The sequence below is a fragment of the Solanum dulcamara genome, chromosome 4 (assembly GCF_947179165.1).
Source record: "Solanum dulcamara chromosome 4, daSolDulc1.2, whole genome shotgun sequence".
NCBI classification, from domain to species: Eukaryota; Viridiplantae; Streptophyta; class Magnoliopsida; order Solanales; family Solanaceae; genus Solanum; species Solanum dulcamara.
In genome coordinates this window covers 10,117,671-10,129,838 of record NC_077240.1, presented here as the reverse complement: position 1 = coordinate 10,129,838, position 12,168 = coordinate 10,117,671, and the positions used below count along the sequence as shown (strand labels likewise).

General features: G+C 34.6%; 1 protein-coding gene across 1 annotated transcript; it reads right to left on the bottom strand.

Moving 5' to 3' along the window:
* Positions 1-1,055: 1,055 nt before the first annotated feature.
* Positions 1,056-8,125, bottom strand: LOC129886119 (kinesin-like protein KIN-14I). The gene is made up of 18 exons (XM_055960665.1): positions 7,834-8,125; positions 7,257-7,423; positions 7,016-7,159; positions 6,647-6,883; positions 6,497-6,568; positions 5,832-5,900; positions 5,418-5,633; positions 5,253-5,334; positions 5,082-5,177; positions 4,804-4,980; positions 4,612-4,718; positions 4,191-4,369; positions 3,930-4,091; positions 3,561-3,814; positions 3,315-3,478; positions 2,952-3,101; positions 1,825-2,339; positions 1,056-1,473 (listed from the first exon to the last, which is right to left on the bottom strand). Exons 1-18 carry the CDS (start codon positions 7,949-7,951, stop codon positions 1,356-1,358), a joined length of 3,027 nt encoding a protein of 1,008 aa, XP_055816640.1. The 5' UTR covers positions 7,952-8,125; the 3' UTR covers positions 1,056-1,355.
* Between the last annotated feature and the right edge of the window lie 4,043 nt (positions 8,126-12,168).

Sequence of the window (12,168 nt, the reverse complement as noted above, 5' to 3'; positions counted from 1 at the left end):
ACTATTTATATCTACTGTGTTTAATTTGTAAAGTTGGCAAATGGATCCAAAAACATAAACCAAATAACATTTAATGCTTGTTCCAACCATGTTTCCATTTCAATTGGTTCAACATACCAACAAAATTTTAGCTCATCCACCAAGGATTGCTTTTTTATCAATCAAAAACCCTTCCCAAACTGTACAAACTTCTTTTAAGCATACGACTTTCTGGTAAATTGATGAAACAATAGCCAGTCCAATGGCTGCTTCAGCGGCTGCAATAGCTATAACAAAAATTGAGAAAATATCTTTTTTTAATTGACGATTATCAAAAAAATCAGAAAATGTTACAAATTTATATTAACCGCATTCAATATAAGTTCAAGACATATAAGGTCTCTAACCATATTTTGACTTGTGATCAATCCATAAATACCGATAGAAAATATTGGGTTGGGTGTTGTTTATAAAAAATAAAAAAAACTAATACATATATCCTTGATAATTGGGTAGAGTATATAAAAATAGTATCGAATAAAATGTATTATTAATACATATACTAGTTATATCAAACTTAAATTTGCAACCAAATATTGTATTAAAATTTAATAAAAGTACTATTCTTGTAAGTTTGACAAGTTGGCCAAGAAATTCCTGGTAGGCCTTCAATTTCTCTTTTCAGCTGGCACAGTAGGAAACTAATGATTAATGGGATATATATTGGGCTAAACCTATTTTGAGTGGGCTTTCTACACCAAATATTTCCGTCGGTTGTCCTTTTTCCCAAACGGTTATTTTGTAAATAACATTCTTTTAGTTTCTTTTGCAATTTATAGACTTTTTACTTGGAAATCTTAGAAAACTGTGTCTAAAATTATGCAAGTAGTCAAATGTTTTGTTTATAAGGTTAAGCAATATATGAGCAAACATTAGATCTGAATCTAACGTTCTTTCAAGGGCTAATTAGTGTTATGCATAGCTAACCATCGTTATGTAGTATGAAAGCAATGACAGCCACCAATTTCAATTCTAAGAGTGGCTACTGGTGCACTTAGGCCGCGGTGATTGGTATCTGTAATTCTATTAAGTATTACTTTTCATTTTCTGCATTTTTACATTCCTCAGTCCAAAAGAATGGGGGGAAAAGAAAATGAAGAACAAGCCAACAACCACTGAAACTCATCAGTGGGACACCAAAACAATTTCAAGATCACCACTGGAGGAAAAGATGGCAACTGAAGCTATTGCCATACCCTCGCTCTCTTTCACTCTAAAGAATGCAGAGCAAAAGATTGACAAGAAAGAAAAAGAAGAAAGAAAAAAGCACATCTTTGATTACTTAAGCATCAAACTCAACTAAGTTGGAACATTTGTCACTTCCCACTTGCTGTTTTTCGCTTTCCTTCTAAGGCAGCTGCTCTTCCCGTCTTTGCAGAAGGTGAGATTAACCCATTAGAAAGTCTCCTGGTTGGTGGTGGAGGAATCAAGCTCCTGCATTGATTTACATAGCAACAGGTTAGTCATCTAGTGGCCAGTAAATGTGGGATAAACACCAGAATGCATGTTATTTCATTTGACATAGTTGTTTGATTTAGTTTTGGTTGGTTCGCTTCCTTGAGTTGGCATATAGAAAAAAGCTCATTTGCTAAAGGTATAGAAAGCATGTGTCCACAGACAATTATTGATGTTGCAGACCTAATAAAGTGTTCCGCTGAATCAGTTTAAGCTTTTAGATTAAAAACACACAGACTTCACAATGTACAATAGATGAAGATATAAGCAGCCCCTGAGAGAAGACGCACCCAAAAATAGCAAGTTAAATGAAGTCGTGAGCTACGATACCTTATTTCTGGCTTCTTCACTTGCTTAGGACTAGGTTTTTTGAGTTTGGATCCCAGTCCATTGGGAGTCTGACTAACCTTCTGAAGATTCGGTTGCCAAAGGTATTCAAGCTCAGAAGACTCACTTGTTGCAGCTTCCAGTTCATCGAAATCATCTATGGAACCTGCTTCGGACCGAGTCTTACTTGCCTCATAGTCTTGGCCATCCTTTTTATTTCCTGCAACTTTGTTTATAGGTTGTTCTGGATACACCTTTGAACTATCAGGTGGGCATTTCCTATATAACAGGTCAGGTGAAATCCTGGTTTCCTCTTCCCAGCCTCTTAAGGAACTACTTCTACTCAGACCATCTTGCTTGTTCACCATAATTTTGTCAACCCAATCACCACAAACTGATTCTCTGTCCTCTTCCCTTGATGCAGGGCTATTGGCTGGTGGAAAGGGAGGAGAATTCATCTGAAAGTCTTTGGGATCTAAGCTTCGCCTTCTCATTTTTGACGTAGATTTCTTCTTAACCTGAGAAAAGATTTGAAAACATCAACTTTGAGCTTCCAGTGCAAGTAAACTGCATAGAATGAAAAATACATTTGTTCGTTCTGTAATTTGAATAGGAAGGATAACAAGGGGAAGACTGTTCTTAGCATGATTGCTTGTTAAATTGGAGAGACTTGAATTATCAAGAAGTCAGAGAAGCACGAGAGAAAATCAGAGCAAGAGGGAATCAGGAAAAGGGCTGGCTGGCAAATGACTTTTTTTTGGGATAGATAACATAACTAATAATGCAGAAGTAAGATAGTGCTAATTGGAGTACATGAGCTAGCTGGCTAATGATTCAGTCCACTCATAGCAGAATAACTAGAATGTATGCAGAAGCATAATGAACATTTTACATCTTTGGAAAAAAAACATTTTACATCTAAAATACTATTAAATGATTTCAAGTTTTTAGAACGGTTAGTGATTTAAGCAAAATGAAACTCTTGCGCAACTGTCATTGGTGTGTTCCAATTCTGTATCATAAAAATTACAATGTGCAAGTAGTGAAGCATAAAATTTGAAATGCGTTAACTAATTAATATATTTTATATGAGGGTACAAGCTAGATGAGGAAAATACAAAAAACTATACCTCTATGTTACTACCAACATCTTCCATACTATGCCAACTAGAAGAAAGAGAAGATCCTATTCTGACCCTTTCTGGAGTACTTGATCTGGAAAGCGGACGGCGCCCTTGCTCTTCCTCCTTCCTTGCTAGGGCTGCCTTAAGACTGGAAATCTGTGGAAGGGGAAAAACTTGTAGTTTGATTAATATGAAATTAGACAAAAACTAGAAACAGTAAAGAGGTATATCTAAAATCCAAATGCAATTCTTCTGGACTTAAGTCTTTTAAAGAAAATAGCTGTCATCTTATCAACTATAGACTTAGACGTGAAAAGCAGTTCATTCCTACAAGTTCACTGAAAACCAAAAATATGGCAAATGTGAAACCTGTTCTTTTAGTTCCTTGACGTCAGAACCCTCTTTGTTCGCCCTTGCACTACCAAGCTCAACCGTAGAAACTCGTTCAGCGAATTTCAGTGTGCTGAGTGTTTCTCCAACAGCATTAAGCTCAGGACTTATATGAACGAACATCAAAGTTTTTGCTTGGCCTCCTGATAGAGAGGAAAGCAAAAACTTGAATAGCAGAAATAAGAGGAAATAAACGTTTTATGGCTACAGAACACAAGATCTTACCAAGAGAATCTTGAAGCAACTGTGTAAGCTTACTGTTCCTGTAGGGAACATGTGAGTTCTTTTGGGCAAGTGAAGCAATGACATCTCCTAAAGCAGAAAGAGACTTGTTGATATGTGTAGCCTCCTTCAACCTATCACCAACAGCCTCTGACTTGTCCACTCTTTCACTTCCTGCCAGGTCAACAAGGTGCATGGAGCCACGAAGAATAGTACCAGATGTCATGTTTCTTCCTTGAACATGAACTGTAAGGCAACTGCAAATGTGCAAAAATAAATTTTTATATAGAAAGGAAAGAACTTAAATCAGCATGAACTTCCACCCTTTCCCCTTAAGACAGGAAAAATGGAAAAGAGACATATAAGTAGCACCTGTGAGAGCGACTACTTCTGTCATTCATGGCTGTAGCACCCACCGCACGATTCTTGTGCCCAAGGTTCATCAGATTCATCACAGCAGAAGTTGATGCTACAGGAACTAGATTTGCATCAGGTACATTGAAACCCTTCTGGGAACTGTTGCGAATTTCTACTGTATTTAGAAGTTAAGTTCAAACATTTAAGAGGCCAACAAGATAGGGAGCTAATAGTAACACGAAAGAGCAAAGAAAGGAATGGTTGCAAAAAGGATATTTTTTGTTAACACCGTCTGGGGTAAGGAGATCCCTGACTTGCTCATTATAAATTTCAACCATCTGAACTGAAATATCATAAGAAATAACATCTTTTCTTTGTTCTGAGATAATGAATAGATCACTCAATGCCCTGTAATTCACACCAAGGGTCTCCTTCGTGAGATCTGATGGGCCAGTCTGCAGGTAAAGAAGTTAAGAACTATTAACATAATGTTCTTTGTGTATTTCTCTTAACCTATGTTGCCCAGCCTCTTCAAAAATGTCATTTGGTGCATGCCGGATCCTCTAAAAATAGTGCATTTTTGGAGGATCTGACATGGGTATGACAACATTTTTGGAGAGTCCGAGCAACATATCTCTTAACCAAATGATATACGTATGTGATTAAAGGATTCAGTAATAAAGTTCAACTGCCAAACCATCGTATGTGTTTTCCCTGATCCCGTTTGGCCGTAAGCAAAGATACAAACATTGTAGCCATCAAGAACAGACCGGATCAAAGGTTGTGTATCTGCAAACACTTCCGCTGCATTGTGATAAATAGAAGTGTTAGAATAAAATTTAAACTTGCAATGTGCACAAAAAGGGAAAAGTATCGGGAACTTAGAGACCTTGGGTTACTGAAGGACCAAAGACCTTGTTAAAAGTGAATGATTTCTTTCCCTCTTTTCCATACTTTGAAGGAGTAGTTATTGTAATATTCCCGTCATCTACGTGATCCACAGTGCTTAGACTGTTTGGTTGGCCAGGCAAGAAAGGCCGCACCCGGCAATACACTCTGATGTTCCCTGTCCAAACATGTAAAAGTACACAGAGAATAGTGGTTAATATCATCATAATATAATAGCAGGATGCAATAAAATTTGATTTTTTTCTGTAAAAAGTGTACCTTTAAGGTCTTGCACTTGATTGTACAGCTTCCGATTCTCCTCCAGAACCTTTTGGTAATTTGAAGCAGCATGAGCTAAACCATGCAGATGTTTGCCTATTCAAAAGATACTTTAGTTGCTAAATCCAGTCACAATCTCAATTAGCATGAAACAGTTCAATTTTGCTGTACCCAGATTGCTGACTTCCTCTTGATATTTCAGTTGAAGAGACTGCAAGTCTACTTTAGCATCATGGAGAGTAGATTTCAATTGCTACAGATTATGAATAGGGCACGTCAATCAATTAGTTGAACCAAACATACTTCATTCTCGAATCTGCGACAAAACTCCTATACCTGGACTTCTTTATGTTGGTGTTCAACCAGCATCTGCTGCCTTACGACCTGTGTTGTTGATGCACCATCATCATCTATGTCTACCTTGCCGCATGTCCCCTCATAGAGTGATTTTTCTTCATCCTCGATGATTGCGACCTGTGCCTCCTCACATGTAAGCTCCAAGGGAGATCCCTCGGTTGTTGAAACAACTGTCTCTTTGTGGGAGGTCTTTGACTGTCAAATCACCAATAGTATGTAAGACTCAACTTTAAGCAAGAAAAGACAGTGAGATTCTTTCAGCATTTTTCAACTGCTAAACAGAGCAATCTGTTCTGTCATATGTCAGAAGCATATAAACAAAGAAGAAGTTGGAAGAAGTGACTTGCATAATATGTAGAAAAATAAAAACACCAGTAAAGAAAGAGCTCCAACCTGTTCATTTTGTCTGGCAAGCCGATGCTCAAATTCTTCCATGACTTTGCTCAGCATATTCTCCACAATCTGTCCAAATGAGTAATTTATTTATTTCAGATAAGCAGAGCATCAACATTTTTTTTTATCAGAGGACTCTATAGCCAATAGGATACTAGTAGAGGAAAAAGCCAGCTAGATCCCAAAATTCCAAGTCCATGTTCCTCTCAAGAGATTCCCCAGAACTTTGGGAGCATCTGATTGTAGTAATCAGATAACCTAGTATTGTAGTTTGCTACTGCATTGGGATTGAAGGAATATATCTTTCTAGGGTGATGCCAGACATTTTCTTTCTCTTTCTAACCATTACTGTCCATATAAACCTCAAACCTTATAATAATCCATCTAGACTAAACTTACTGTCCTTTACTAAGCCTTTACGCTTTGAGGGAAGCCACAGAGTGAAGCTAATTATGAGAGCCCTGCCTAAGTTACGAAGACTATGTGTATTTCTATGAGCCCGGCAGATTATTTTCCATCCAAACTATCTATTGAGAATTACAATCAGAAAGATGGTAATCATTCATAATGTCTTCCAACTGAACAAAGTAGCAGTGATGCGACAAAGTGCTTTATACACGAAACATATCAAACCCTCTCATGGGAATCAAGCTATGAACACTTACAAATGGAATATCTTCTTGCTTCTTGTCAGAGAGAAGATCGTGAACAAGCATATGGAGGGAACTTGGGTTAACCTGGAAATGAAAGATTAAGATGTTTAGTTAGCACAACATATTTTGAGATGCCAAACATTACAGAATAAGCTTACAAACCATTTCACGGGCATCATGCCCAACATCATTGCTATCAAGATTCTTGTTGCTGATGGATGAAGTCCTTGAGATTAAATTCATGAATGGCTCGGAGTTTCTTCGGACAAATTGCTTTCCTGCAGATGAAGGTTTTGAGTTCCCACTGTATTTCCATGATCCACTCCCACCTCCGTGTTTCCACTCAGCATAAGATTTCAATGCCAGCACACAATTGATGATTCTGGAAGATTTCCCTCCCTAATCAGGAAACGACAAAACATTTCAAACTCTGGTTCAAGAGATGGTTTTAAGTGTTAAATTGACTAGCTTGGAGCGCAACTAACAAGATGAAACAAACAAGTATCAAGTTATCCCATATCATCTACTTACTTTCTCCAAATCAGATGCTTCAAAAGAGGGAATGCCCATTTCTTCTACCGCTACAAGGAAGTTACGGACATTTTCAAAATATTGATATGCAGAAAGAGCTGCTCCATCAGGAACATTAGCAGAATCAGGAGGTGCTTCAACTACCTAACAAGCAAAGTAGAACCACGTCATTGACTTGATGAAATTGATTAATGTTAAAGATTGAAAACACAAGAATCAAAAGGAGCTTCAAAACCCCCACTTTTTGCACAGCACCAGGCTGAACTTTATTAAGAACATTGCAAAGTACGATTCCACTACGCAATCCAAGCCTGAAGTCCTCTTCTGAAGGCTCCGCCGGCAAATCTTTAGCCGCAACCACTCCAATTGTCTTTCTGAGCCACCCTGCTGCTACATATCTTCTGAATGCTGCATTTTTACATTTCCAGTCAAACATTCTCACTTAAAATTCTTGATTTTTATAACAGGTACATTATGGTTCATCTGAAGAAGAAGAAGAAAAGATAAAGAATGTTTTCCAGCTTGTTCATTAGTTACAACACAAGTCACACTTCATTTTCTTTTAAAATATTTAGTGATCATTTGAATCAATGTAGACAAGCAAGGTGCTTCATATTTTTTCATTTTATCTTTCACGTGTAAAGAACAAAATCAACCAATTTAAGCCATAATTTCTTCTTCTTTCATGATGGAGGGGAAATCATAAAGACCCAGAATCTTGGAAATATACATACATTAAATAGAGAAACACTCATAACAAGAAATAAAGGAATTAATGCAGAAAAAATGATTAACATGGTGAAATAAAAGGTACATACAAGCTTCCTCAGCTTTCCTAGAAGCCAAATCAATGTCGCTCAGTCGCTTCCCTTGTTGCAGAACATCCTCCACCACTGATGCCACAGAAATTTGAACAATCCCCTCTTCCGTACCCATTATTGCCAAATGCACCAAATTTAAAAAAATCACAACAAAAAGGGGAGAATCAAAAAATATATCTGTGCATTGTATGTATGTATCTATACATATATGGATTATGTATATACAGAGATGGGTGGAAGGATCTTAAGGGAAGAAGACTAGAAAATGGAAGGACAGTTATAGAAGAACGAAAAAAATTATGATGAAAAACTGGGTTTGATTTTTTCTTTTTACTGTTTTTTTTTTTTTTTAGTTTTCTAATTTTGGGTCAAATGAAATTTATTTTGTGTTTAAGTTTATTCTCCCCTCCGTCATAACCATGGCCACCTTCACTTTTCTCCTTCTCTCTCTCTCTCTCTCTAACGCACACTCACTATAGGTACCTGACAAACCACATTCCGAGCCGAAAGGTTCGGGTTTCTAATGGTATACATCTATTTCTTATTTTCTTTCCTTTAATATATATAGATTTTTGTTTCAAATGATTTACAACTCTTTATTATTCATTGTAAAATGTACTTATTTTTACAAGTATCTTCTTTTTTTTAAGTGAAAGAGAACATTTACTTTTTTTTTCATCATTATATAGAAGTTAAAAGTCAATTTTTAGAAATATCGGCCACACGCAAAGTATTTTTTCTACACTGAAAAAGATGTTTTTTTTAATGATTTGATCAAACACAATTGCTATTCTTTTTAAAAAATATTATGATATTTTATCTGAAAAGAAATCATCCAAATATTATGATAATTTTAATGTAATTTCGCAAACAAGTAGGATCCGAGAGGATCATTTCAAAAAATGTAGATTGTAATAATTTCACCACTTTGATTATTACAACTTATTTCAAACGAATAAAATCATAATTTTTCTTGTCCGACAAATCTTGAGAGTTAAAGCTTGTTCTAGGACTTAACCATAACTTTATTTCGAACTCAATAATCTCTTATTGTGAGTTTAAACTTAAAGTCATTCTTGTTTTTTATAAGAAGCATTACAAATTCTCCATATTTATAATATCGATATAATTAATATCTTTTATCTCTTTTTTTGACATCGAGAGATTCATCATATCAAATTTTACGTGCAATAGTACAAACTTTTTGTTCCCTGCAATGCCATTTATCTACAATAAATTGAATAAAACTTGGAGGCAGGAAATACATCTTTTCTCTACATGGAAGATAAATCTAGGTATACATGTAATCAACTTGAATAAATTTGACTACATTATTTCTATATTTTATTTTTATTTTTCCTTGTTCAACTAAATAAAATTCTTAAAGACTGGAATCAAATACGAAAAGAAGAGTATTGTTACGAACGAGGTGACTACAATTTAACTCACGACCGAATGAGTCATTGCCTTATCCGAGAATTCTTAGAAGCTCATTCACTGCCTTATTTACGTATTCATGTTTCGATCTCAAGTGTTATATAGGTTGAAATTTGGGGAGAATCAAAAGTGCATTAATATTACAAAAACAAGAGACTATTAATATACCATATAAAAATACAAAAATGACTTTGAATCTCGATCCAAAAATAAGAGGTTAAGTTCACAAATGACTTTGGCGCTACTTAACACTTTTGTTTTTTGCCTCTACTTGAGGAAAAATCACTAGGCTAAGTTTTTATTGCCCATCAGGCATACGTTGTGGATCGGACATAAATTAATTTTGCTTACAGGATGAAAATTAAAGATATTTAAAGATAATAAACTTGCTTAATTGACCACAAGTTTTTGCATAGGCAAATGCTAGAATTTATGTTTGATGGAAAACAAATTAAAGGCACAACACGGAAAGGTCTTTTTTATCCATCAAACATTATAACTTATAAGTTATAACTTTTGCGTATAACACAGATGTTCAGGATATTTAAAGATCGTAAACTTGCTTAATTAATTAAGTAAAAAAAATTATTTTATGGACAAAAGTTAGAACTTATACATAATATTTAACATGACTTATTCCCAACATTTTTTTCAATTAAGGTCATTTTAATTACTTATTTTTTTATTAAATGGAGATAAAATTCAAAACCAAACATTTTGGGGACACCCCTAGTCATTTCCTGAAAAATAAGGGATTATTTTAGGCTTTTTCTTCCCTAAAATGTAATAAATGAAGGACCAGGTTATCGTGGGCAAAACTAGGGGTGTCAAAATGAGCCCAAATATAGGTAACCGTTCAATCCGTCCAAACTTTTATGGGTTGGGCTCAAGATAAATTGTAGGAAAACTTACATAAATATACAATATTAAGAAAATATTTACCATCTATAGCAATAAAAAAAAATTCACTGAACACTTATAATACATTTATAATACAGTTTTAATACATATTGCAGAAAACTATTTATAAAACATATATAATACAAGTTTTAAAGATGTATAATACATTTATTACATACTTTAATAGACTTATAATACATTATGTCAGTTTCTTACTACACAAACATAATATATATTTTAAAACACTTATAATACATTTATATTGTATGCATAATTCACTTTTAATACAAGTGTATATTTATCATAATATTGCTATGTATTGCTATAAATTGTAATAAATAAAAAATATCGCTAAAATCAGTAATTAATTTTTAAAAAGCACTCAATTAAGTAATTTTTTCTAAATTGTATTGGGTTCAATCTCAACTCATTCAAGTCTTAACTCATTTTAAAAGAATCTTCAATTGAGCCCAACTTAATCTCCAATTTCAACTCATTTTAAGGCTCTTTATTTGTATTGGTATAATGTATGTTCTCATAATAAAGGTATGAATTACTATTTATTTTATATTTTTTAGGATTAATCTATCCATTTGTAAATTATTATTTTTATTTTCTTGAGTTGAAATTCAAATTGTGGTTAGAAAAGATAAATAATAATATGTTAAAATTATTGAGATTAAGCGGATCAAATTGGGCGGATCATGATCCAATCCGAATTTTAGCCCAATTGAGCCCAGCCCATTTGAGCCCAAAGTAAATTTGGGCGGGTCATTGACCCAACTAAATTTTTATTTCAACCCATTTTAATATTCTCAATTCCAACCTAACCCGCTCATTTGACACTCCTACGTAAAACATTTTCACTATAATAAGCACTCTAAATTACATTATTGACTGTTTCCTGTATACACTTTTTAGATGTTGAGACTTTAATTTATCATATAAATTTCCCCTTGCTAATATTTAGGAGCTTTTCTTGAGAAACGAAGTTTGAATTATTTTTTTTAAAAAAAGTTAATTTCTTCATTATAATATAACTGACCTTTGTAATAGTGAAATATTCTAATTTAATTGTATGATTAATGCATATACTCTTTACTTTGATCTCATGAAGTAATGTGTGGGCATATCAGGAGCGACAGGATTAGAAATGAGGCTATTCGGGACAAGATAGGAATGACCTCGGTGGAAGACAAGATGCGAAAAGTGCGATTGAGATGGTTTGGGCATGTGAAGAGGAGAGAAACAGATGCCTCAGTGCGGAGGTGTGATAGGTTGGCCATGGATGGTTTCAGAAGAGGTAGGGGCAGGCCAAAGAAATATTGGGGAGAGGTGATTAGATAGGACATGGGACAGTTACAGCTTACCGAGGACATAACCTTAGATAAAAGGGTGTGGAAGACTCATATTAGGGTAAAAGGCTAGTACAAAGTCTCGTTATTCTTCCTTATTAGTAGGCGCATTAGCGCACTATAATTTCTTGTGCTTTGATTTCTGTTATTATATACTACTCTTTGTACTTTGATTACTCTATTTTATCTATGTCACTTTCGTTATTTGCTTTCACATAACGCTTTGAACTTCTTGTACTTTTTAGCAATATCTAACCTCTTTTTATGCTTCTATTGAGCCGAGGGTCTCTCGAAAACAGCCGTTCTATCTTGATAGTAGTAAGGTTTGCGTACACTTTACCCTCCCCAGACTCCACGTTGTGGGATTTCACTGGGTTGTTGTTGTTTGATCTCATATCAAATTTCTTTCTTGAGTTCTTTTTCTTCTTAGCTAAATCTTATAATTAGTGCTATAGTAATGAGTTGTTTCTAATTTATTTTTCTTCTTAAATATGAACATAGTTAGAAGATTATTATTTTCTTCGTTTTTGTTTTCAGAAGTTTATGTCGTTCTTTTTTAAATAATTATTAGCAATTTAATTATGGTCCACTCTTTTTATGAATGGAGTCCATTGCAATAAAATGTGTTGGAGCTTTAAAA

Excerpts from the sequence above, each read along its gene's own strand:
- LOC129886119 (XM_055960665.1), bottom strand. The coding sequence starts at position 7,951 with ATGGGTACGGAAGAGGGGATTGTTCAAATTTCTGTGGCATCAGTGGTG. Across the intron at positions 7,160-7,256 it reads AGCCTGGTGCTGTGCAAAAA|GTAGTTGAAGCACCTCCTGA; the intron begins GTGGGGGTTTTG and ends TTTGCTTGTTAG. Across the intron at positions 4,092-4,190 it reads CCAGACGGTGTTAACAAAAA|AGTAGAAATTCGCAACAGTT; the intron begins ATATCCTTTTTG and ends ACTTCTAAATAC.